General features: G+C 38.9%; 9 protein-coding genes across 11 annotated transcripts; 5 read left to right on the forward strand and 4 right to left on the reverse strand.

Annotated features, from left to right (window-relative positions):
- Positions 1-4,163: 4,163 nt before the first annotated feature.
- On the reverse strand, positions 4,164-6,354 carry LOC106309549 (lipid phosphate phosphatase 2). 2 transcript variants are annotated; one of them, XM_013746599.1, is made up of 8 exons: positions 6,153-6,354; positions 5,697-5,940; positions 5,521-5,608; positions 5,332-5,441; positions 5,150-5,243; positions 4,873-5,061; positions 4,726-4,785; positions 4,164-4,635 (listed from the first exon to the last, which is right to left on the reverse strand). In XM_013746599.1, the coding sequence occupies exons 2-8, from the start codon at positions 5,910-5,912 to the stop codon at positions 4,445-4,447; spliced, it is 948 nt and encodes a 315-aa protein (XP_013602053.1). In that variant the 5' UTR covers positions 5,913-5,940; positions 6,153-6,354; the 3' UTR covers positions 4,164-4,444. The 2 variants fall into 2 exon arrangements, with proteins under 2 accessions (XP_013602053.1, XP_013602052.1); XM_013746598.1 differs by having other exon boundaries at positions 5,697-5,918; positions 6,153-6,353.
- Positions 6,355-7,559: 1,205 nt separating this feature from the next.
- On the forward strand, positions 7,560-10,613 carry LOC106307766. Its single transcript, XM_013744816.1, has 9 exons — positions 7,560-7,979; positions 8,048-8,125; positions 8,248-8,910; positions 8,991-9,093; positions 9,173-9,273; positions 9,348-9,522; positions 9,620-9,790; positions 9,959-10,059; positions 10,167-10,613. The coding sequence occupies exons 1-9, from the start codon at positions 7,725-7,727 to the stop codon at positions 10,224-10,226; spliced, it is 1,707 nt and encodes a 568-aa protein (XP_013600270.1). The 5' UTR covers positions 7,560-7,724; the 3' UTR covers positions 10,227-10,613.
- Positions 10,614-11,710: 1,097 nt separating this feature from the next.
- Positions 11,711-12,983, forward strand: LOC106307397 (protein NtpR-like). The gene has a single exon (XM_013744338.1). It carries the CDS (start codon positions 11,747-11,749, stop codon positions 12,902-12,904), a length of 1,158 nt encoding a protein of 385 aa, XP_013599792.1. The 5' UTR covers positions 11,711-11,746; the 3' UTR covers positions 12,905-12,983.
- On the reverse strand, positions 12,919-15,269 carry LOC106307398. Its single transcript, XM_013744339.1, has 6 exons — positions 14,731-15,269; positions 14,416-14,648; positions 14,142-14,349; positions 13,678-13,763; positions 13,502-13,593; positions 12,919-13,347 (listed from the first exon to the last, which is right to left on the reverse strand). The coding sequence occupies exons 1-6, from the start codon at positions 14,902-14,904 to the stop codon at positions 13,118-13,120; spliced, it is 1,023 nt and encodes a 340-aa protein (XP_013599793.1). The 5' UTR covers positions 14,905-15,269; the 3' UTR covers positions 12,919-13,117.
- Positions 15,270-15,667: 398 nt separating this feature from the next.
- LOC106307864 (sulfhydryl oxidase 1) lies at positions 15,668-19,169 on the forward strand. Its single transcript, XM_013744946.1, has 11 exons — positions 15,668-16,482; positions 16,667-16,691; positions 16,772-16,864; positions 16,982-17,163; positions 17,308-17,377; positions 17,478-17,546; positions 17,634-17,710; positions 17,797-17,935; positions 18,007-18,047; positions 18,134-18,280; positions 18,368-19,169. Exons 1-11 carry the CDS (start codon positions 16,262-16,264, stop codon positions 18,903-18,905), a joined length of 1,602 nt encoding a protein of 533 aa, XP_013600400.1. The 5' UTR covers positions 15,668-16,261; the 3' UTR covers positions 18,906-19,169.
- Positions 19,170-19,284: 115 nt separating this feature from the next.
- LOC106307575 (serine carboxypeptidase-like 50) lies at positions 19,285-20,878 on the reverse strand. The gene has a single exon (XM_013744562.1). The coding sequence runs from the start codon at positions 20,787-20,789 to the stop codon at positions 19,425-19,427; it is 1,365 nt and encodes a 454-aa protein (XP_013600016.1). The 5' UTR covers positions 20,790-20,878; the 3' UTR covers positions 19,285-19,424.
- A 1,073-nt stretch (positions 20,879-21,951) lies between these two features.
- On the forward strand, positions 21,952-23,119 carry LOC106310329. Its single transcript, XM_013747562.1, has 4 exons — positions 21,952-22,221; positions 22,351-22,432; positions 22,557-22,673; positions 22,878-23,119. Exons 1-4 carry the CDS (start codon positions 22,103-22,105, stop codon positions 22,926-22,928), a joined length of 369 nt encoding a protein of 122 aa, XP_013603016.1. The 5' UTR covers positions 21,952-22,102; the 3' UTR covers positions 22,929-23,119.
- Positions 23,120-23,391: 272 nt separating this feature from the next.
- Positions 23,392-24,231, forward strand: LOC106310363 (10 kDa chaperonin-like). The gene is made up of 3 exons (XM_013747593.1): positions 23,392-23,584; positions 23,675-23,814; positions 24,034-24,231. Exons 1-3 carry the CDS (start codon positions 23,480-23,482, stop codon positions 24,083-24,085), a joined length of 297 nt encoding a protein of 98 aa, XP_013603047.1. The 5' UTR covers positions 23,392-23,479; the 3' UTR covers positions 24,086-24,231.
- A 747-nt stretch (positions 24,232-24,978) lies between these two features.
- Positions 24,979-25,908, reverse strand: LOC106307880. Of its 2 annotated transcripts, none has more exons than XM_013744965.1 (3): positions 25,729-25,908; positions 25,531-25,651; positions 24,979-25,429 (listed from the first exon to the last, which is right to left on the reverse strand). In XM_013744965.1, exons 1-3 carry the CDS (start codon positions 25,806-25,808, stop codon positions 25,088-25,090), a joined length of 543 nt encoding a protein of 180 aa, XP_013600419.1. In that variant the 5' UTR covers positions 25,809-25,908; the 3' UTR covers positions 24,979-25,087. The 2 variants fall into 2 exon arrangements, with proteins under 2 accessions (XP_013600419.1, XP_013600420.1); XM_013744966.1 differs by having other exon boundaries at positions 24,983-25,429; positions 25,719-25,905.
- Between the last annotated feature and the right edge of the window lie 38 nt (positions 25,909-25,946).

Below are 25,946 nucleotides of genomic sequence, written 5' to 3' on the forward strand. Positions count from 1 at the left end.
TAAAACTAATTTTGTATTTATAAAACATTTTTTGATTTATAAACACTATTTTATTATTTTTTGTATTTATAAAAACTATTTTGTATTTATAAAAAGATGATTTCATATTTATTAAAACTAATTTTGTATTTATAAAACATTTTTTTATTTATAAAAACTATTTTATTATTTTTTGTATTTTAAATATGTTTTCTATTTCAATTTTAATTTTATATTTTTGAATTTCAATTTAAAAAAATAAATTTATAATTTTTTTTTTAATTTTGGAAATATTCCGAGGAAGTTTATCCCTCGGAATATTCCGACGACATCTTCCTCGGAATATTCCGAGGAATTTCTGACGAACTTGTGGTCCTCGGAAATTCCGAGGAAATAGGGTTTCTTCGGAATTCCGTCGGAAATTTCCGAGAGATTTCCGAGGAAAGATGAATTTCCGAGGAGTTATTTCCGAGGATTTTTTTCGTCGGTATGTCGTCGGAATAGCGTTATTCCGACGACATACCGACGATTTTTTCCCTCAGTCTGCCGCTGTTTTATTGTAGTGAATGTTGTATTTGGAGGTGGTAACTTTGCTCCATTGATGTTTCTCAACGCTCAATGATGTTAATACCTAAGAAAACTGTCATAGCTTTGACAATGAAGAATTTACCATCAGTTGGAATTTTGATCGAGAATATAGATATTGAAAATCCACAAACGTGCTAGTTGCAAAGACCACTGAATGGTCTTCAATAAATTTGTATTATCATCAGTCTTACCAGCTGAAAACGTCCTTTAAGTGTTTTTAGTTGAGTTAAACAGAACTGAGGAGACAATTAAATACATTTTAATTTCTTAATATTCAGCATATTATATTATCCATTTGATACTAAGCTGCTACTCTTTTAAAAATTAAACCTAAGTTTTTTTATATAATTATATGGTCGCTACAAGAACACTCTTCATTTCATAACATAGCAGTGTGAAAAAAAAAACATAACAGCAAAATAACATAAGAATTTCGTAGATTGAAACGCACACACGTACGAAACACTATAAGAGTAAGAGATATATAATAAGAATGATTTTCTTCGGGTTAAGGAAAAAAAATCGGACCAGTAACCTTCGATTCCCCAGCAACAAGCAGTGCAATGCAATATCTCGCTCTCCCTAGACTTTCTTTTCTTATGAAAGAGCGTAGAGTATTGCAAAGCCCATCTTTCTCACAAATGTTATTGTTTCATATATAAAACACCTTCCATAACTTTGCTTCGACCGTCGTCTTCCACCATAGTTGACCTCTAAAAGAAAAGACTTGGTTATATAAAAGCAACAACTTAAAGAAGAAGAAGATTGATGTAATAGGAAATGTGCAAAAGGATGGAATGATGAGGGGGTCTTGTATAAAGGGTCAAGGAGGTTATGTCCCTCCTTTTTTCCATATATAAAAATGTATCATGATTGTTTATTAGCAATTATATACACGTGATTGCACAATTTGAAGTATGATTTGGGGATTAGATTGAAGTTGAGGGGTAACAGTAAATTTTAAAAAACTTTGGGGGATGTGAACAACTCTAAATAACGTTGATCTCCGAGCCTATTGGGTATGTTTTCCCTAAAACCCTTTTTACAATTTTAAGAAGAAGCATGGTTGTTCGAAATTAGTATAGATAACAAGCGTAGGTGGCTGCGTCATACCGGCACTAATGCACCAGATCCCATCAGAACTCCGTAGTTAAGCGTACTTGGGCGAGAGTAGAACTAGGATGGGTGATCTCCCGGGAAGTCCTCCTCGTATTGCATCTTTTTAAAAAAAAGTTTGTTAAAAAAAAAAAAGAATAGGTTAATTAGTGAAATACTCATCAGGAAGGGATGCATAGAAAGGCACGTAGATGGAGAGATAGTGGAATAGTCTTTGGCCTTGAGTGTTGTGCACCTTCCTTCTTTTCCTCAGTCATCACCATACCATATGCTCTCTTTATCTTTTTGTTTATATGGCGCAGCACAAGGGTTTAAAAACGAAGTTCGTTTAGTCTGAAGAATACCCGAACGACGAGAAGCTCTGAGTTCGTTGATTCAGAATAGAATGCCGAAATCAAGAGAGAATATGAACTTGTATAGTTCTTATGATTAATGAATAAAAGCCTCCCGTTCTTCACGTTACAAGCTTGTATAAATAATAAAACCAAATCCCAACTACTACTAAGATAAGGATAACTTCAACTAAAGATAACGACGAAATCTAAAGATAATGATAAAACCCAACTAACTAAATAAAACCAAATGGAACGTTGAATGTCGGTTCTCTCCACGTACGAAGAATAGTGGCACGAACCGTTGAGCAGGTAAGGATGCGCTGCATCATTATACCACATACGTTTCTTCTTAATGTTAGTTTCTTTTGTTTAAAAGAAGTTAGTGTTGCATATAGAAACAAAACAAAAATGCCGAGAACAATGAATATACATTTGCTTGTTAGGTTATAAGCAGACAAATAAATGGGCCTTCCTTATTTGGCCATCGTGTCGCCGTACGTTCTCTTTAATATTGACACCATGTGTGTGTGTGTATGTGTGCTATTTGGGATTCTCATTCATCGTCCAATGCACATTATCACCGTCTTCCAAATCCCAACCCGTCTTAGTTCCACCGATTCGCAGAGCTGACCATGTTGTAGATTCACCAGTTCATCTCAAAGTATATATTAAATTAAAACTCATGGTCTTGTAGCCTCTCTGAGTATATAATCACATTAACATTTTTGAAAAGTAATAAAAAGATACAAGAAACAAAAACAGAAGAGAAGACGTGCACATGGTGTTAGTCCAGAGGTGGGACTCAAATTTCATCGTGTCGCAAACTTTTCTTTTCAGTTTTTGTCAAACATCTGATGGACTCTTTAGTGACTTAATAGACAAAAAGTTAACACCTTTATATCTGTTTACGTTGACACTCCACTCTTACGTACGTAATATTCCCATTTTACACCGTAAGTGGTATCACTCTCACGTACTCCTTCAATCTTGGCCGTTCACAGATCGCACTACTCAGATTAGACTGTATTACATAATCACAACGCCACTTTCTGCGTCATTTATCTGTCTTACTTTTTTCTAGAGTGAATATCAGTTTCTTTGTCCTCTATTAACTTCTTTACTTTAGATGATCCAAATAATGATAAATGTAATATTGGAGCATATACACCACAAACCACTTCTTTTCCTATTAGTAACAGGCCCGGGTCTGTGACAGAAGTCAAATGGCTTGCTTTAAGCCATAATCATCCATTCATACATTAATATATTACACTTTTAGATTTCAAAATTATAATAATAATCAGGCATAAATGATCTCTACTTTCATATGATAGTGATCTCCATCAAAAACGAAAGTATATTTTTAAGATGAAAAAGACAACAGTTTCTCAGTAATGATTTATACGCTTTGGATTGTTACCAAATGTCCTTCAATAAATTATACAAGAATGGTGAAATTACAACTCTCAAACAAACTCATCTCTGATCAGTTTCTAGTCCATATATGCAGCTCAATTTTATCAAATAATTAATACACAATAATCCAAATTCAGTATACATTAATTATACAATTAATTTCTGTCGAGGTATAACAAAGTTGTATAGATTTTGTCATTTTGCATAATTCAACAAAGGTAAAAATAAAAGGGGTGAAAAAGAATGACTTTTGAGATGAATCCAAGATGCAGACTGCAACTCTCATTGGACAAAGTCATCAAAAGCCTAAACAAACAGGCTCATATTTTACGATTTTTCGTTAATATGGCCATAGATTATAGAGAGAAAAAAACAATCATTGGATACTCAAAGAGAGAAAAGGGTATGAATTATGAAATAAGAAAATAATGATATCCTAAAATCAAGGAAAAGGCCAAATGGCCTGGGGTCATATTGTAAGGGGCGCATGAGCCTCTCGAACCCCACAAATATCCTTTGGCATGACCCTTGGACAAGAAGAAAATAACATGCAATGTAGGCGCCAAATGCCATTGAACAAGAGAAAAGAAAAAAGAATCTATTTTATCACTTCTATAAATCTTATATGTATTTAAGCATTTTTTTCAAAAAAAAAAATCTTATATGTATTATCTGATTGACGGAATATGTAACACAATTGATTATAGGATTTTTTTTTTTTTTTGAGCATTTGATTATAGGATTTAAACTGTAAAATGTCCACAAGAAGCTGGCCAGAGCATTAGGCTGTTTACACTAACCAAGTCAGTGTTTCAAGCTCTCTTCCTAGCGTTTATATATATCTCTCCCTTTTAGGCTCTCCACTCCCTCTATTTAGCTAATGGCCATTTAATTGGTCCGAGGCTGTTTTTCTTTTAACTGCGAGCTATTTGGCCTTTTAGTTTAGATGCCTACCCAAGAATATCAAACAGAAGCACACACCAAAAGACTAATAACGACTACAAAACACTCTAACAGCTCTCTAGCGTTCTTGTGGTATCCCGCGTGTTGCTTCTAGATATCTCCATGGAAGTCCCTTGTTGATCAACGTACACATTCTCCAGCTCAGCTTGCCTCACGCTTAGATTGTTCATTCCTGCAGAGTTTTGGACAACGTTTCTGGAGTCTGCCAGCATCTGAAAGTACGCATGAGGTCCCCAACCTGTAAGCAATACATCAAGAGAGATCAGTGTTCGTTACTAAAACTTAAAAGTGACTTTATTTGAAGAAAAGAAGGTACTAAGTCGCACACCGTCTGGATCATAAGGAGGTGGAAAGAATTGTAGATAACAAAACGAGGCCACCGTTAATCCTAGACATTGCAAGAAAGATATGTCCTCCGTCAGTTTTGTTTCCCACGTAATGTTTGAGTGCATGAGAATAAAAATATATAACAAACCTATGATAGCTCCACCAAACACATCTTGCCAGTGATGCCAATAGTCATCAACTCGTGATACACCAACCAAAGCTGCAACCAGTAGAGGTAGGAACACAATGCAGAGCTTTGCCACATGCCCTCTCTGGTCAAACACTCTGATTTTCCCAGACAAGTACAACGCTAGAAAGCCTAGCCCAGCAAACGACCCTGCATGTTACATGAGTACGTAGTCTTAGTATATGCAACGTGCCATCCTATGAATCATGGCACAAGAAGTCCAAAAATAACAACTTACAAGACGTGTGGCCGCTAGGGAAGCTCTTGTGTCCTTCTTTGACCACGTCTTTATCTCCAGTACACAGAACATCCCTTGTGACATTGTGAAAGAACTACAAATTTTATAAAGAATCACAACAATTCAATCAGCTAGATAGAGATGATCCAGGGTGTTAAGAAGAGCAGTGATGAGATGCTTACCCCTCTACCATCAGGGAAACAACGCCAAAAGAAGTCAGGACGAGGCCGGCCTACAGCGTCCTTAATAGCATCGGTTATGACACCGGTTATGAGTACAGAGAACAAAAGCCCTGAAGACACAAGAACACAATTTAAAAAATCAAGAGCTGGAAAGAATCTGAAAAATCAAAAAAGCACTGAAAGAGGTACCTAAGATTGCATGATGAAGGTCATAAACATCTCTTCTGATGAAGTAGTAAACAGAAATGACAGCAAATGGGAGCACAAGTGCTATCAACTGTTCACATATAAAGAACAGAGTAATAAGAATATATGCCCCAAAGAGTGATACTCTTGAACAAGAAAATTCACAAATAACTTATTACCGGGACAGCCCAGAAAGGAACTGTGTTGTCTTGAAGAGGGTATCTGAGATCAGTGAGCATATCCTCTCCAACAAAACGGTGAAAGGGTTCGATTACATTCAAAACAACTTCAATAACTATAAGCAGCACAAGGATAAGCCAGTCATGCATATGGAACCTTGCCACCGTGACTCCATGGGATCTTATCGTGTGAGCACCTAACTGAATTTCGGGCATGCTTATCTATAAACCCACAAGAGAAGCACTACATTGGTCCATGAAGACAGTTTTCAGAACAGGGGTTTCGCAGAAAGTTACTAAATTAGGAAACTTTGGTAAAAATGGAAAGTTTTCTCGAACTCAATCGAGCTTTCAAGTTTCACCAACAAACATAAAACACCAGGAGGATAGCTCAATTCCACTATAACTTGCGTCTCAAGAACATATCGGTGATAAGAGAGAAGACGACGAGTGTACCTTTTGGCGTTAGAGATGATGATGATAAGCGCAGCAGGGGAAAACGTATCTACTCACTGTGGGTTGCGTGAATAGGAATGGAGGAAGCGGGAAACGGAGAATCTCTGAGGAGTTTCTCTCGGGGAAACTCAAAGGAAAGGGAAAGATGAAGGGTTTGGTCCATAAAGAAAAAGCTACTTCTGCTTTAGCTTTATTGTGCCTTTGTTTTTTTTTCCAGAAATAATAGAGAGACTACTCATGTCTTGTTGTGAGTTTTTAAAATTTGAATTGGATCCAATCATGCTCTGTTTTTTTTTATAAGTAATGGAAATAAATAAAATATAAATTAATAAGAAGAAAATAAAGTTTTCTTTACTTGTAAGTTTTTTTTTTGGTTTCTTTAAAAGTTCCAATCTTACACATATTTCTCAAATCTAATACTCCTTCCGTTTCATAATAGATCAAGTTTTGGTTCTTTACACACATATTAAGAAATTGTCTTTTCTAAACAAAAAAAATCATTAAAATATAATTTAAAACTAATTTATTTAATTCTAAACAAAAATAATAAAAACATAATTAGCTATACAGTTTTTGATAAATTTAAAATTACCTAGATATATGAAAACATCATCTATTGTGAAACAAAAATAATCACCTAAAACATCATCTATATTGAAACGGAAGGAGTATTATTTTTGAAACTGGTTAACAAACTGAGTAAAAATTTGTACAAATAAAAATATGATGGATATATATAAAAATTTTAATGTATTTTAAGATTAATTTTTATATCAAAATTAATTTGAGGATTAATATATTTTCTTTTAAAGATAATATTTATATTTTAGAATGATTTAATCATACAAATAAATTAGTAAAATTCATGATTAGTTTCATTTAACTAATGATTTTTATTTTTTTGTCGTCTACCCATTTAAACTAGATCAAGTGGAGAATATACGAACCGATCCTCCGAAGAGCATCTTCATCTGTCCGGGTCTGATCTATATGGAAAAAAACATAACCGCTCGTTCTTGTTTCTTTTGCTAGCACGTCTGTCCGGTCATTCCTACTCCGAAGAATATGAGACAGATTCACATCCTCGAAGTTTTTCTGTAACTTTGGAATACCTCGATCTCTGTCGCGAATGCTGGACAATCCACCGTGTCTGTTGTCATGTCCACTAAATCTGAGCAGTCCATCTCTCGAACCACCGTATGGAGAGGTTATTCCTCAGTCTCGCATCTTCCATCAATCGAACCGTATCGAGCATTTAACTAATGATTTATATTGGGATTTTTGGTTCTTCAAAGAATACTCTTTTGTTTAACTTCATCAAGATGAATAAAAATAAAAAATACAACGAGACACTTTAACTTTCTTGTTCACCAAAAGGCCCACGGTAACACAATCAAATTTGAAATTGGGTTTGCCATTTGACGGGCCCAAAGCTTTTGCGGTCAAAGAGAAGAAAGTTAACATCTTCCATCAATCACCACCGGTCGTCACTCCACGTGTACCGGACATGAGAACATCTGCCTTAAAGTTCCGGTCTGCACCGAGAGCCACCATTCTCCAAATCTCCACTCGATGGCGACGATTCCTCCGCAACTCCCCTTGGCGACCCGCTCTGCTCTTCGCCGGGCGTCTTCCTCCGTCCATTTCTTCACCGCCACTTCTTCGTTCCGTCACGGCGCAACGAAGCTGTTTCTCCCGAGAGCCTTCTCTTCCTCAGTCAAGCTCCCCACGAAACCGCCGCTCTGCACCGCCGACGAGCTTCACTACGTCTCTGTTCCCAACAGCGACTGGCGCCTCGCTCTCTGGCGCTACTTCCCTCCTCCTCAGGTTACCCTCTTCACCCTTCTCTCTGTATCCTCTGTTTTTTTCCTCTGATAAAGTCTTCTCCTTTACAGGCGCCCACGAGGAATCATCCGCTCTTGCTCTTGTCTGGAGTAGGAACTAACGCCATCGGATATGATCTATCTCCCGGTGTAAATGTTTTTGATTTGACTCCGTTTTTCATAAAGTTTCTACCTTTACGTGATTTGACTCCGTTTTTCTTAAAGGTTCTACCTTTACGTGATTTTCCAACACAGTTTGATGTAAATTGCAGTGCTCTTTTGCGAGACACATGTCTGGTCAGGGATTCGAGACGTGGATTCTCGAGGTTCGTGGAGCAGGGCTGAGTACGAGAGTATCCGATCTCAAGGACGTTGAGGATTCAGCTCATGAGTTGTCTCATCAGATACAGTCCACTGCTAAAGCTGCAGCCAAAGAAGCTCAGGTTACTGAGATTGCTGACACTGCACCACCAGCTTCGGATGTTTCCGTTGTTGGTGAAGCCTCAGCCTCAGCCTCCGCTTGGGACGAGTCCAAGATCGTGGCGAGGCTAACCGCAACGTTCATGCGTTTGGCAGAAAGACTCTCCGGTTTTCTCAGCGAAGGCCAGTCAGTGTTCATGTCCGCTAAGCTCTTTGACAAGATCGCTATGCTTTTGGAAGACTCGCGGATGTACGAGAGGTTTAACGAGATAAGATCAAAGCTTCTGAGTTTGATTGAGTCGAGGCAGAACTCAGGACTCGGTAACCAGATCAGGGAGTTGACTCAGCGCCTTGTGAATCTTCTCGACGACGGTCAGAAGTCTGTCTCTCCTCAGTTGATTGATTTACAAGAGCGTCTCACTTCGACTATTGAGGATTTTCAGAAGCAGCTGGATTTGATCGTTAAGTATGACTGGGATTTTGATAACTACCTTGAAGAGGATGTCCCTGCCGCGGTGAGGAAGACTTTGATCTTGTTAAATATATTACATAATGTGTTACTGAGCTGGTGTTTTGTTTTTTGCTTTTGACATAGATTGAGTATGTGAGAGCGCAATGTAAGCCTAAGGACGGTAAGCTGTTTGCTATTGGGCACTCCATGGGTGGTATCTTACTCTATGCAATGCTGTCACGTTGTGGTAAGTTAATATTCATTTTTATAGTGTGTTTTTATTAGATAAGTCATTACTCATTAATTTCATTCCATTTTTTTCTTAGCTTTTGAGGGAAGAGAGCCTTGCCTGGCAGCTGTGGCAACTTTGGCTTCATCGTTAGATTACACAACTTCAGATTCTGCCCTCAAATTGCTCATACCTCTTGTACGTAAATTTTGCTTTTATCTTTCTGCGTTGGATTCTTCTGTGGTATACTTAATAGAAACTTTCTTGTACAGGCTGATCCTGCACAAGCTCTAAGTGTACCAGTTGTGCCTTTGGGGGCTCTGTTGGCAGCAGCGTATCCTCTTTCGTCACGGCCTCCATACGTGTTATCTTGGCTTAACGATTTGATATCAGCGACGGATATGATGCACCCTGAGCAGTTAGAGAAGCTTGTCCTGAATAACTTCTGTAAGTACTGATGTTTGATCCCATTTAAAGTATGTGGGGGGGTTTATTGCTACACATCTATTTTATTAAAGGTTTCTTTAATTTGCAAACCTTGTAGGTACCATACCTGCAAAGCTTCTTATTCAGCTGACAACAGCCTTTCGAGAAGGAGGTTTACGAGATCGTAGTGGTGAATTTTACTACAAGGATCATCTTTCTAGTACCACTGTCCCTGTCTTAGCTCTTGCGGGTGATCGGGACTTGATATGTCCCCCTCTAGCTGTAGAAGGTATACTGGATTGATGTTTGCTTTGAACTTGTGCATAGAGGAATAGCTACATGATACTTTTCCACAGATGACAAAATTAAATGTTAAACTGCTTAATACATAGTTGATTCATATGCACAAACATGCATTATGCTTTCTCACCATTGCAATTGCTTGTGAATATGGCAGACACTGTGAAGCTGTTCCCTGAGAACCTGGTCACCTATAAGTTACTTGGAGAACCAGACGGACCACATTATGCACACTATGATTTGGTTGGAGGACGACTGGTAAGTTGCATTTATAGGTCTCCCATGTTGGAACTTTGTTCAGTGACATATTATGTCGTGCTTGTTTACTTTCTCAAGTCAATTTCTCTGATAATCTCTCACTGCAGGCAGTGGAGCAAGTCTATCCTTGCATAACTGAGTTTCTTAGCCACCATGATTCTGCATAAAGTGAAACTTCTGTTCCTGGCATGATAATAAGGATGCATGTAGGCGTTGCATGAGAAGTGCCTGTTAATAAGGATGTCATTTTCGTTTAAATACATGTACATTTAGTGTTACGGCAAAATTGTACATTTAGCTTAGGAGGCTTTTTTCCCAAGTCAATACACTTGTAAATTAGGACAAGCATCGAATAAGATGCTTTTGAAGCTCATGTCTACTGTAATGATTTCCCTTTTGTTTTGTTATGGCGACGAGCTGTTCATTTGAAAAGTTGTCTTTAGAAGAACGGGTGTGTTCCCTTCCCTTGTACCGCACCGCTTCTTTTGGAGGGCTTAAGTTAGTCCATGAGAGGAACTGTATGTAGACATGGATTTACATGTATATTATGAATCTATCTTGGATCCACAGACAACACATCCCTACTTTTCAGTAAGGCGTGGGATGCATGATGTAATGATAAAACTGAATCGGTCTCTTGAAAGATATTTGTCTTTCTTCCATCTTGCAAGACCATACTGAGTTCTATATCTTCGTCGGCACTTCAGTTCATTGAATTCTCTATCTTGCAGTCATTGAGCAAAAATAAAAATAATGGTTCATGTAAAATCAAAGTATAAAGTATTATGGTTTATATTTTCTCTTGCGATTCCCTGGATCCTACAACTCTCATAAGAAAGTATCAATGGTAAAGTCGGTCGTCAATACTGTTAATAGTTTTAACTTTTAACTGTTATATTTATATATGTTTGAGCAAACATGCAAACACACAACATGGGAGTAAACACAAACATGACTGGTTCTATTTAAGAACTCGAAACTGAAGATCATGTCGGTTCTAAGCTGTATATTGACATTTTAACGCTGTATCCAACATGCGATGGGCGTTTTTAACTACGACAACAGTGGAGATCCTTCCATTTATATTTTCCATTAATACGGATTTGTTTGACGTTTATCTTCCACGTAGGAGTGACTCAAGGCCAATTGACAAATTGGAGTTTGATTAGGATGATTTTAGTTAGAACGTGATATTCATGATTTTAGTTCAACACTTTCCAAATTCGGAAGACATGCATGCATGTATACATACCCATATATATATATAAAATAGTAAAGGCAGATAAGCTATACCTGCCTAATATTGTTACAAGTCACTGAGTCATAATTCATATCTAAAACCCTTATCAGATCCATGTTTATTTGCCATTAAGATATATAAATGGAACGTTTTTTAATCAACCAACCTAACAAAAAATGGAAGAATAATTAATCTTGGTATATCCAGCAAAGTCCTAGCCATCATCTCATCGTAAACGGTTTGACCAAGAAAACATACAGATAAAGATGATGATGTTACAGAAGGGAGGAGTGTGTACGTCAGCTTATGTGTATATGCATTGCATGTACGCTGCGACTCGACGCCACCTTTCCTATCTATAAATAACAGAGACAACTAAGACTTGTATAAACATATAAATAAAGACATAAACAGACAAAAGCTTATTAAAACATAAACAGTTCAAGGATGGTGGTTGTCGCTAATGATCTCTCGTCCAAGACTCTCCCCAGAGTTTTCGTCGTCTCTCGTCGGACTCTACGCAAGAACAAGTACGTGGACTTCGTGGGAGAGTACCATCTCGACCTCATCGTCTCACACGGCGCCGTCCCTGTGATCGTCCCACGTGTAAGCGGGATCCGCTCTATGCTCCGGAGCTTCGAGCCTATCCACGGCGTCCTTCTCTGCGAGGGAGAAGACGTCGACCCTTCTCTCTACGCAGACAAAGAGCTGCCAGGACTCTCTCAGGAGGACATGGATGAGATCAGGAGTTTGCACGCAAGTGACACGACCATCGACAGAGAGAAAGACAGCATCGAGCTGAGTCTAGCCAAACTCTGTCTCGAAAGAAACATTCCCTTTTTAGGCATCTGTCGTGGCTCTCAGATCCTTAACGTAGCAGCGGGAGGAACTCTGTACCAAGACATTGATAAAGAAGTTGGAACTACGACAAAGCATATAGACTATGATAACTACGATGAGCATAGACACGAGGCTAGTCTCGTGGAGGAGACGCCGTTGCGCAAATGGTTCGACGAGATGGATCAGATCATGGTGAATTCGTATCATCACCAAGGTGTGAAGAGACTCGCGGAGCGTTTTGCGCCCATGGCGTACGCTCCTGATGGTTTGATAGAAGGGTTTTATGATCCGGATCGGTATGATCCGGAGGAAGGTCAGTTTGTGATGGGTCTGCAGTTTCATCCCGAGAGGATGAGAAGCTCTGACGATGAGTTTGATTATGAAGGATGTGTTTCTGTTTACAAGGAGTTTGTGAAAGCTGTGACAGCGTTTCATAAGAAGCAACTTGATGCAGCAGAGATTGTGATGGAGGTGAAGAAGAAGAAGATGACGCTAGCGAAAAGCTTCTCAGGAGCTGAGGTTTTAGAGGCGAACACGGTTCTAAGCAAGCAACAAGAGAACAGGCTGAAGCAGATGGGAGCTACTGTGAGGAACTCGTGTGTGTATATGAAGAGGATGAAGAGGAAAGAGGAGCAGGAGAGAGCGATGGACAAGCTGTCCGCGGAGCGTTTGTCTGATCTGCTTTCTTTCCACCGTATGATGGCTCGTCTTTGCTCTGATGCCATCAAGAGGAAGCTGTTGGAACCAGCAGATAGTGACTACTGAGACCTCTTTCCTCAACTGTTAGCTTTTATTGTAAAAACATGTTTACATATAAATGAAAATTAGTTTTCTGTTTACATTACAACTTGAGCATGGTTCACATCAAATTTTGATGATCAAACCCAAAAACATAAACAAGCTCCCTAACGAGTTTACTTAAAGTGACATCATACATCATTTTTCATCACCATCATCATCATCGTATAATCGGTATCATCACCGGCAGAAGAAGATGAAATCAGGATGGTTGACATGACGCAACCTCAGCCAATTGTCTGCGGCTTTGAAAAGGGAGTTCACAAGCTGGTGACCAGAGCCTTTGGTACTACTCGTCCATACAGAACCTCTCAACTTGTATGTGGCGAGGCCAAAGACAGGAAGCATTGTCTTCTCAACACTCTCCCTTGGCTGCACCTCACACATAGACTGTGTTGTAACGCCTGCATCTGCTAGAACCGAAGATAGATAGTCACCACCTCATAATAATTAACATATTACCATGGCTACACTAATTAAACGAATTGCTGGTTGATGTACCTAAGAAATGGTTTACACTAGTGATCTGATATATGAATGCTGACTGCTGAGCACCAGTCTTACCTTGAAAGGGTGTGTGAAGGGAATGATAAGTCAAGAAGCAAGCATCGAGATCCTTGAGTGTTGGTCCTGTGGGTATTTTGTAAATTGGGTACCTACAAAGTGTAGTAATGGATTATAAGAGACACGAGGGGGTTACCAAGGATTAAAGCATGTGCACATGGGACAAAGAAGAATACCATGCCACAGAGAACCAGCTTGAAGGTAGTAAATCACAGCTTCTCAGCGTCTTCAGCTCAGGAAAGCTAGAGGCAAGGTCACACATCTGCAATGGTAACAACTTAATAAGACAGCTACCATAAGGGGTGTACTTGGAGAAGTTAAGTAGTTGAACATTGTACAGTCACTTGATAGTCCTAATTACAATTGAGAAGAGTTGTTGAATATAATAGCATTACGTTCATACAATAAATATTTGATGTTATTTCAACTGTTTGCTTTCGAAACCTAAACTCATCAATAAAAGGATCTATCAGTACCTAACTGCCGTGTAGCAATCATACTAAAATTTATTTCAAAACGATGAGAAGTTAATAGTTTAGTCTAAAACACACTCAACCTGCTTTCTAAAACTATATGATCTTTAATTAACTTGTACACATGCGTTGCTAACTTGATATACAGAGTTAAAACAGAGACAAACCTTGTCGGCAAAGGGTTCACGGATGTAAGGAAGATCACGTTCAAGATACTCAAATATCAAACGACCTTGAGAGCTTAAAGGCTGCCCATCATCACTAGACGAGTCCTCCAGATGCTCCTTTCTTAAAGAGAGTCCTCTTTCTGACTCACTGCTGCTTCCTTCACTGCTTGAATCCTTGAAATCGCTGTCGCTCTCCTCACTTAGCCGCCTGCAGTAGGACAAGACTTGAGTTAATAGACTGAAGACAGAGGTTCAAGAACACTTGATTGGGTACCTTGAGCTTAAGGGATGAGAATCAGCATAGAGTTGGATGGCAGAGAGAGAAGGAACGTAGTATTGAAAGACACGATCTTCATAATAACTGTTGTTGTTATTCAAAGAGAGAGGAACTCCAGTGCCGTAAGCACTCCACTCTGCAAAAGATTCCCATACATCACCAAGAACAAAGTAAGGAGGAGGCTGCTGCAACTCAACAACATCACTGCCTCTCCTTTCTTTGACCATCGTCTGCGTGTAAACAAAAAGTTCTAGTCTTTATATTTTTTTAAAAAAGGTAGTGACTTTGAGTGTTTGACGTGTTGAAACAAACCTTGGGAAGATAGTGGGCAGGCACAGATGGTGTGACCGACTCCAAGAACCGTTCCACATTATTTGATGATGATGCGGCAGAAGCGTGGAGGTCTTTCGTGTTAATCGATCTGCCGTGAGAGACGTCGCTCTGAGCTCTCTGTAGCTTAGTCAAATGAAACCCAGCTCCCAACATCTCTTTTTTTTTTAGCTACAAACGGCAAAGCAGTCAGATGATGAGTGGATTAAAACGAATATGACGACAACTGTTTTCTGATCTTGTTGATCGATTAGACAGAAACACTTGTGTCCCACACTAGTCGTGTACTCGATTCAGCTTCTGTACCAAGTCAGTTTGAGAAAAACCGAAGTGGAGTTCAACTAAGAAGGTGAAGATCAGCGTAAGAATCAAAACGGCAACGAGGACGAGGAGAGAGTATAGAAATGAGAAAATGAGAACTGAGAAGCTGAGGAGTTTTTACTTTTTCAGAATGATTGAAGCTAATAATGAGGGAGAAAGAAGATTTTGATTCTTACAAGAAGAGAGAGAAACAGAGAATATAAATAAATAAAAGAAACACTTTCAGTGTTATGTTTTTTGCATAATTTGAACCCTGTTATACTATGAGTAGTTACTTCTTCATCCTTATTTCTCTGTTATCAATAATACACCCCCAAACCACTCTTATTTCTAAACAAAATTATGTGACATTTTTTTTCGTAGAAAACACTGTTTAGTAATTTTTCTTTAAAAAAAAAAATTATTTGAATATGTCCAAAAATAATTTTACACTGTTGACAAGTGGAATTATTGGTTTAGTTATGTTTTTTGGAAGAAAAAAAAAGAAGTGGGAAATTTGCATGATGAAAGAAAGTATATAACAAATGCAATACATGTTGCCACTTCTCACGATATCAGAAAATGAATTCATGCACGTGGACCCTGTTATTACAGTTTTCATTTTATTTTCTTGTAATAACCGTATCATTATTAGAGGTAGAGGATGTGCACATGATCGATACATTCTATTGTCATTTTCTGCCAAAAAACAATTGATAATGCAAGAGAAGTGGCGATGATATAAAGGTGAGTATGTTAATGTGTGAGGTGTGTTGTTGTGTGTCCTTGTGACCAAGACAGATGGTGTTGACTTGTGGTTGGAGTCACTTTGTCGACTTTCTAAGATCATTGCTGACTCAGCCGTTGCTCACTCACTTTCTATTTGTCCTCTAGCTCAACGGCGCGTGGACAAACGCCTATCTCCGCTTCGTAGACGGACCTTTATTTAGGACAGTGCGTAATTAGTAATGGGCCAATAACAGTATAAACGAAGCCCATTACGACAAGTAGTCGGAGAACAACTATCGACGCCGGTCAAAACGCTGTACGACGTCGTGTCAAAACAGAGACCTTCGATTTTCTCTCAACGGAAGGAGGGAATCTCCGTCGCTCTTAGATCTTCACTCTGAAACTTCAAAAACAAAAGGAAGATTAATTTAAAGCCTCCAGCTTTCGGATCAGCTTACCATTTGTTTATACTCTACTGGATTTGATGTCTTTGATACACCTGTTTTTGCTTGTGAGTTTGGTGAGCCTTGAAGCTGATGCTACGACGTCGTTTTCCCCGGGATCGCGCTCGATTCTCCGGGACATCGGTAGTAACGGGATCTCCGATCATAAAGATAACGCAGTGGAGTTGAACGCGACCAACTTTGATTCAGTTTTCCAAGACACCCCCGCCAAGTATGCCGTGTTGGAGTTCTTCGCTCACTGGTCAGTCTTCTCTCTAGAATCAATCTGGAAAAAAAAGTTTCAATCTTTCGTTTAGAAATGCTCCAAGTCCTGAGATTTATCAATAAAGAGTTTAACTTTACGTGTTTTAAAATTGATTGTATATTTGTGACGTACTGACATTGACCATTGTTTTTGTCTGTGCTTAAATTGATGATGGTTCAAGGTGTCCTGCATGTAGAAACTACAAGGTAAACATCGCCATTCATTGTCCCCTCCCCTCTTTGTCAGACGCTGTTTGTATTCAATGCTTTGAAACTGTGTGACTCAGCCTCATTATGAGAAAGTCGCTAGGCTCTTCAATGGACCCGAGGCAGTACATCCTGGTACCGTTTTGATGACCAGGGTTGATTGTGCAGCAAAGGTACTTGCCCCCCATCTTCCTTGGTTTTATAGGGACAGCGTGTATCAATAACTTTTATACTCTCTGTTTCTCTTTTACTTCTAATTGTTTTTTTATAACTTTTCTGTGGCAGAACAGATGAATGTTAAGCTCTGTGATAAATTCTCCATCAAACGTTATCCAATGCTCTTCTGGGGCCCTCCTCGAAAGTTCGTTGGCGGCAGCTGGGAGCCTAAACAAGAGAAAAGTGAGATCATTGTGGTCGAGGAATGGCGCACTGCTGATCTTTTGTTGAGCTGGATTAACAAGCAGCTTGGCAGGTAAACCTCATGTCTACCATTTAAATTGAAGTCATATCTATTGTCCTAGGATTCAGCATTTTACTTCTCTCTATGTTGGCTAATTATGAAAATCCCTGTGGTTGCATCGCACTCAAACTTGTTTTCTGCTTCAACTTTATGCAGCTCTTATGGCTTGGATGATCAGAAACTTGGAAAGGACCACCTCTTGCCGAATATATCTGACTACGAACAGGTTTCTCAGAATGTGTTCGGCCTCCACTTTGCTATATTTGTAGCATTTGGTTTAATTGAAAAGAATAAGTAAACAGAGATGGTTGTTGATATAATCACAGATTTCTCAGGCCGTGTTTGACATCGAGGAGGCAACTGAAGAAGCTTTTGATATCATTTTGTCACTCAAGGTAGAGCTACTCTTTTTGATTTATTTATATGCATATGTATAATATAATCCCCCTTCAGCCTTGTTGATGAGTAGTGAATGTCCACAGGCAATCAAGTCTTCTGAAACCGGCGCTTCGTTTATCAGGTTTCTCCAGCTTTTGGTGCCACATCATCCTTCAAAAAGGTAAGATATCATCTTCAAATCTCCATTTACGTTTCTCTGCTCACTCTTCTCTCTCACGCCTAATCAAGTACTGAAAATGTCTACAGGTGTCGTAAGGGAAGTGCTGAGATTCTCATGAACTTTGATGATTTGTGCCCGGCAGGCGAATGCTCTTATGATTCTGGAGTGAACAATACTCTACGAAACTTCCATATATGTGGAAATGATCTTCCTCGTGGCTATTACGTGAGTGATCCTAACAACTTTCTTTACTGCTTTAAACACAGAGAAGTCTGATTCTTAAATCATATTGTCAGATGTTTTGCCGTGGCAGCAAGAATGAAACTAGGGGATTCAGGTAGTGTTTTAATCAGTCCTTGTTGATAGAACCTTTCGATTGAAGCAGAGTATTTGAGCCTCTTTTAAAATGGTTTTTTGCTGTAGCTGCGGATTATGGATTTTGATGCATTCACTCTCTGTGAGGATAGAGGATGGAGAAAGTCAGTTTGCATTCACAGCCCTTTGTGATTTCATTAACAACTTCTTCATGTGTGATGAATGCCGCCGCCATTTTCACGACATGTGCTTAAGGTAAAGAGAGAGATCCATCCCCAAGGTAGATATTATCACATCCTTTCTCTCATCTAACAGCTTTTATGTGTTGTTTTCACTGAGCAGCGTGAAAACTCCGTTTAAAAAGGCGCGTGATGTCGTCTTGTGGCTGTGGAGCACACACAACAAGGTCAACGAGAGACTCAAGAAGGACGAAGAGTCTCTTGGAACAGGAGACCCTAAGTTCCCTAAGATGATATGGCCACCAAAGCAGCTTTGCTCATCGTGTTATCTTACGAGCACGGGGAATAACATCGACTGGGATCATGACGAAGTCTACAAGTTCTTGAAGGAGTACTACGGAGAGAAACTGGTGTCTTCTTACAAGAAAAAGAGTGCTGGTGGTGTGAGTAAGGAGGAGGTGGTCGTTGCAGCTGCTGAAGAAATGGCGGTGCCGACCAACGCACTAGTTGTGCCGGTGGGAGCTGCATTGGCTATAGCGCTTGCTAGCTGCGCATTTGGGGCGCTGGCCTGCTACTGGAGGACACAGCAGAAGAACCGGAAACATCACCACAATCCGCATTATCTAAGGAGATATAGTAGTAACTATTTGGTGATGAACACGTTCAGTAACAGTGAAAGCGAGAGGGAAAAGGAGAGATGAAGTAAATTTAAAGAAGGAAAAGCTCATATTTTGTAATCATTCAGGCAGAGGAATTAGCTGGAGATGATGTTGAGCTTTGTTTATGTTGTAACTTTTTTTTTACAGATTGTATAGATTATTCTCTCCAATTTTGGAATATACAGTAGTCCCTTTTATATCTATATATGTCAACTCAAAACAGAATTTCTCCTTCAACTCCTATTTGTGTATATGGGTCTTTTTGTGCCGGTTCCGGAATAAAATTTTAGATCCATTCGGCATTTATTCAATAACTTCAGCTCGGGTTCACATATTTTGCCCAGCCCTAATGAAAAATATGTTTTAGTTCTTGTTTCCAAATTCAGTTATTTTTTGGTATGTATACTATGGTTTACGGAAATTTCAGAAAACACTGAATTTGAAATCAGTTTAATCAGTTGACCATACAAAACATATTTCTAAAGTACAGTTTCAATCAGACTCTTATTCAGACACAACACACTACTACACAGCTAGTACAATCCAAAATCTTATTTTGGATCATTCCAAATTTAAATATGCTAAAAAGCTAGACGATAACGTTTGTTTCACAACATCACCACCACCACCACCGAACAAACCTTTCCCCAAAACCCAACCTTCGATCATATCCCTCGAGTTAACAGCCTTGTCTGTCGGAACAAGATGCCCTGCTCCCGAAACCGCCACCTGCGTCAAATTCCCCCACCTCTGAACATAACCCGCGAGATCACCTTCCCCGTCCTTCCACACCCTCCTCTCCGCCTTCAAAAACGCACCCAACCCCGACCACTTCATAGTCTTCACCCACTCCTCCGTCGAAACGACGCCGTCTCTAAGATCCAGCATACCTTGGTACAACAACACGTCGGTTCTCTCCAACGCGTACTCCACCATGAACTTCACGCTCTTCATCACGTCTCCACGTAAAGCGTCGTCCACCTCATCGCTGCATTCCTCAAAACGCACCGTTTCGCTCACTCCCAAAACCTTTTTCGCCTCTCTAAGGTTCATGAGATCCACCACGAGGTCCGTCCTGTACGGGATCATCCGCGCTTGGTTGTATAGCGTCGCGAGTCCCGTCATGTTGCGGAGCAGCGTCAGTAGCTCGGTTCTAGCTTCCGTTGCTTCGCGCCATTTCTGAGCCTTCGCGAGAGCTACGGATGTCTCTTGAGCTTTCTCCAGCGCCTCTCTCTGTTTCGCATTGACCAAACCGGAGTAGTAGGCGTTGACCGCGTGGGTCCGGATCTGGATCACCGGGTCGGTCAGCCCGTTTCCGATGGCAAGGCCCATTAGATTCACTTTCCCGTTGGGTTTTTCTTTAAGGATGTAGTAACCAATGGCCGGAACGTATTTTCCAGCGTAGCTCTCGCCGGTTATGTAAACCGGCCGGTTTTCAAAACCCGGGTTTTGCTCGATGAACTCCGCGAGGGCTGCGTAGAGTTGCTCTGCCACCTGTTTTTGATTTCTTGGTATGTCTTGTTTCGAAGCGGCGATGCTGAACCCGGTTCCGATGGGGCTATCCAAGAAAAGTAGACCGAAGAGGCGGTTCCAGGCGCCAGGGTTGGGTTCGAGATTGGTGGCGTTTGAAAGCACGCGCCAAGGGCCGAGCTCGTAGAAGTTGCCGATCATGGAAGAGCAGCCTGGCCCACCTTGGAGCCAAACGAGGAGGGGAGTGTCGTTGGGAAGAGGAGTGGTTGGCTTTTGGGCTTCGTAGAAGGCGTAGAACATGGAGGAGCCTGGGGCGGGTTTAACCGGAAGGTAACCGGATTTAGTAGGGAGAGCTTCATCGGGAAACAGTGGTGGCCGTAGAGATTCGACGGAGACGAGAAGGAGGAGAGTGGAGAGAAAAAAGAAGACTGTAGGGACGTGCTTCATTATCACCATTCGCCACTACCTCGTGGCTTTACGTAAAGATCGTTTTGTATCATTTGACTGCGTAACATACTTTTGTGTTTTGTCTCCTAACCAATGTAACGTGGCTAGCATTAGCAACACTACTTTTGGTTTTAAAGCTCTTACCAGTAAAAAAAAACACTACTTTTGGATTTATTAATCAAGTTGTGATTACCAACCTAATTGAATAAACATAAATAAATCATTACATAATTATAGTTTAGAGATGCTTTTATTCTTATACTGCAAAATGTATCAATACTATTAAAACAGGATCATAACCTATTAATAAATGTTGTGTTCAACTAATTATTTTATAACTGCATATAAATGATTATCTTAATAAATACTTCAATCAATATATATTTCATTACATTTCTTACTGCTTTTTAATACTATCATCGATCTTATTTCCACAAAAGGTGGAATCCACTTTTCTAGAAGTTATTATATATGGCAACAGTTATGATTTGAAATAAAGATAAAATATATACATTAAGAAGTTGTTTAAATATGTTACAGTTTAATGTTAATGGAAAGGTGAAGGTTAACTAAAGTTATTATATATGATAACAATTTGATGTTTTTACTATTAAGATTATCTACGGGTTATTTTATAAAACATACAAAATGATTATCAAATACAAAATATCGCAACAAATTTCGAATTTAAGTATATTTATGTATTTATTAGTAATAATTAAAAACAATTAACACAAATATGATTATAAAAAAATATAAATATCATTACAAAAAAAATATAAATATGGAAATTAAAATTTTAAAAATAAAGTAAAACAAAAAATATACCCGTCATTTCAGAAACTAGTTGGTTTTAATAATCAAGATGCGATCATTACATAATTGTAATTTAGGGAGGCTTTTATTCTTATACTGCAACTTGTATTGGTTTTAATAATCAATATGTGGTTTAGTGGTTACCAACCTAATTGATTCTTTCAAAAAAGAAAAAAAAAACTATTTGCACAAACATGAATCAATCAATACATAATTTTATATTAGGGATGCTTTTCATAGTTTTATACCGCAAATTGTATTAGCCCAAGATAAAAGAAAATATCTCAGCTCGGCCCAAAAGAAGGTGGATAATAGAGGGCCTCATTGATGTTTTAACCATTTGCTTCCCAATTGCATCTTTCGCGAGAGGTTCATTATTGTCCGGAAGAGGTGCTCATGTTTTGGTAAAGCGATCACAAGGTGTTCGATACAATACCTGAGAGAGTTTCCACAGCTTTCTTCTGATTCTTACTCGGTTTGAGTGAGCTGGATCTTCCACGACGAAGATGATGATCTTGGATGTTTGCAATGAGATTATAAAGATCCAGAAGCTAAGACGGGTTGTCTCTTACGCTGGATTCTACTGCTTCACTGCAGCCCTCACATTCTTCTACACAAACAACACGTAATACATCCTTCAAAGTTTCCCCTCGGATCTCATTTTTGTTGTTCTTTCCTTCTGGTTTTGGAACTATTTCATCACTTTAGCGTCTGGTGTTGTTGAATTTAACGCACGGATTCGAATGATTTGTAGAACAAGAGCAGGATTCTCCAGGGGAGATCAGTTTTATGCGTCTTACCCTGCGGGTACCGAACTTCTTACCGACACAGCTAAGGTTAGCCCTTGTTGTCTCTTCACAGAGACATTTGACTTGTGTTCTTTAGAGTTGACACAGCTGATTTGTTCTCTGTATTACATATTTGTTTGGAACTGATGAAAACGGGTTTTGGTGATAAAAGCTGTACAAAGCGGCGCTTGGGAATTGCTATGAATCTGAGGATTGGGGTCCTGTCGAGTTCTGCATAATGGCTAAGCATTTTGAGCGCCAGGGAAAGTCTCCATACGTTTACCACTCTGTAAGTTTCCTTCAATCTCTCTCTATCATCTTAAATTTGGTTTCTTAACATAGTCACTAGATATTGTGTGATTGAAGGTCAGTTTCCGTAAATACTAGGGACTTTCTGGTGTGCTATATGTTGATAGAAATGTTTGTTTTGAACCATGTGGGTTAGCTATGAAATATAAAACCAAGTGCTGAGTTCGTTTGTTTGTAAATGCAGCAATACATGGCTCACCTTCTTTCACAAGGCCAACTTGATGGAAGTGGCTAGAGTCGTTGATGACTTGCAAGACAGCTCCTTTTTCAATCTGTGTACCTAATCTTGTTATTGGAACTTCCTTCTTTACTCTTTTTCCGAATTTGTACGGCGATGGTATTTGAGGTTACCACCAAGAAATATAAGAACATGTTCTGGTGTAGACAATGAATGTAATAAACACATAAGATCAGACCTTGATATGATGTACAAAGCAAAAAGCAAGTAAACACTGTAGGGTTAGCGAGCTGCGACAAACAATGTGGCCAATAAGCCTCAATCATTTGCGCTTTTTGAACTTATTAGACGTAGACTGAATCTTTTACTTATATTCATTCAGTTGAAGCACAGAAAGGAAGGGGGAATAGTGCATATAGTAGACACTATAAACAGATTAGGCCCATTAAATAATTAGCAAGATATTTCTAGGGCCCAATACGTGCGAATAAAATCTAAACCCTTGGCCTTTTAATGTGTCACTCTAAACCCTACGACCTAGAACATTCCGTCTCCCCCAATAAAAAACTCAGAGAACCCTAGAATTCGCACTCACCACCGATTGAGAAATGATGAAGCGTCTGGTCCCAACGTTCAACCGCATCCTGGTGCAGAGAGTCATCCAGCCTGCTAAAACCGAGAGCGGCATCCTCCTCCCAGAGAAAGCCTCCTCGGTAACGCCTTTCATCATCTTTTTTTTTACGATCTGATCTTTTTTGATTTGGCATTTGTAAGATCTGAAAAGCGTTTCCGGTTGATTACAGTTGAACTCGGGCAAGGTGATAGCAGTGGGACCTGGTTCAAGGGACAAAGATGGGAAATTGATTCCGGTCTCTGTCAAGGAAGGCGACACCGTTCTTCTTCCCGAGTACGGTGGTACTCAGGTCAAGCTCGGCGACAATGAGTAAGTCAAACCCAGCTTTCTTATTGATTTTACCTTCCTTTTAGCATTGTTAGAATTTAGAAAATGTCAAAAAGGATCCCTAGTCTGATGATTAGTGAACAATGGAATAGAATAGCAATTTCAAAACCATATTGAATCATGTGCAAGACATGTGGATGTTAAAAAGTGGATAAATTGGATTCAAAGTAAGTAATTTTTGTTTGTTTGTGATGGACGTAGGTACCATCTCTTCCGGGATGAGGACGTCTTGGGAACCTTGCACGAGGACTGAGACTCACAACTAAGAGCCTTCTTGCTGGCTATGAATGAAAAGAAATTCATATCTCTCTTTTTTATATGTTGGGGTTTGGACTTTGTTGATTATCATTGATATTTACCTTAATAAATCTTGAAACGATGCATCTTCTGATTCCAATCTTTGTGCTTATTCCGATAATCTGCTGACCAAAATAAGCTCCTAACCATGTTTTTATCATTTGAAAAGTGGTTTGTCTTTTGCGTATTCAAGTATCTTCTTACTTAGTTGTTTTTTGATAAAAAAATTATTACGAAAATTAAAATACAATGAAACCTCTATAAATTAATAATGTGAGACTACACCAAAACTATAAATTTTTATTAATTTATAGAAGTTATTAATTTATCAATATATTAATTGAACCAAAAATTTATTTTGAAACTATAAAATTATAATATTTTATAGAAGTTTTTAGTGTATATTAATTTATAGATTATTAATTTTAAAAGTTATACTGTAGCATGGTAATATAATTTGAATAGACAACAATGGTAAATTTTTAACCAAGTTCTCAAAAAGGTCTTTGGAATAGTTTGATGTAAAGATAACTTTTATAATTTGATTGTCTCATTAGACTTGGCATATTAATTATATTTTATTACTTGGTTTAGTAATATTCTCATACCATGGGGGAAATAGCGGAGCTGTAGAATAGCTTGATATAGTAATAAGCATACAACTATATGTATATGTGTGTATACTGGCATACTTATAGGAAAGCATTTAGCCAAATTAATAGTTACCAACATCTAGCATTTATGTGTTGGTCAAGCTAATGAGTGACAGAGACTTTTATAACGTACTAATACGAAAGATATTATATCATACTATTATGAAAGGTTTAAAAAACAAATTGTTTCCAAAATAGATTCAAGTAGAATTAGGAAAAAGAGTCAAACAAAAGCCAAAAAACTGTAAAAGCGAAAACAGATAAGTGTAGTAAAAGTTGCATTCTTTGCCACAATGAGAGGCATATTAGTTCCCGTCTTTAGCACGTTTAGCGTTGCCTATCTCAACAACATCACCCATCCTTTTCACCCCTACCTCTGCAGAATCTTGAGGGCTTTTGGATGGCTCAATAATGTCATCCCCAGTCGCAAGTGTTACATTACCAGAGTCACTAATTTGATCAGCAACTGGATCTTGTGTAGATTGTGGAGCAGATGGGGACAGGACCTTCGTCACAGTTATTACCCGCGTCCTTCCTGATAAATTGTGCTCAGTCACCTTTACATTGAACTTGTGTGTTTTCCCTATTGTGTTGAGCAGAGCTTGCGGAACGGGCACCTCGAATCCATTTTCTTTATTTCCATTGGCCTGACATGTTTTAAAATAGTTGTTAGCTGAGACCGTAAGTGTGTAAATAAACAACTCGATGGCAATATATTATACTAATCTTTTAGGTAATGAGTTTGTACCTCAAAATAATTGCTAACCAACTCCGACGCATGCTTCCCTGTTAGCTCACGACCGGCATCGCCAAGGAGAACAAAAACAGCCTCATCACTCTTATCATAAACAGAAATCTTAGCTAGGTACCTGGCATTAAAATATTAGCAGTTAGTCACCGCTAAACTAAAATTGAATCAAGGGTTAGAGTTCATACTGTGGTTCACCGGCAACATCGTTCTTGCCACATTTCGCGCACATAAGGGAGGTTGGCCCTTTGGTTGCCTTTGTTTTGCACCCACCGCATGCTATATAATACCAAGGAGAGTCATGGACAACATCATCGATTGTCGCAGTGCACACAAAGAAAGCATCCTAAGACAATGTGTAAGCAACTAAGATAAGTACAAATATGTTAAACAATGAATTAGAAACAAATATATTT

Source organism: Brassica oleracea, chromosome C8 (genome assembly GCF_000695525.1).
Source record: "Brassica oleracea var. oleracea cultivar TO1000 chromosome C8, BOL, whole genome shotgun sequence".
Taxonomy (NCBI): domain Eukaryota; kingdom Viridiplantae; phylum Streptophyta; class Magnoliopsida; order Brassicales; family Brassicaceae; genus Brassica; species Brassica oleracea.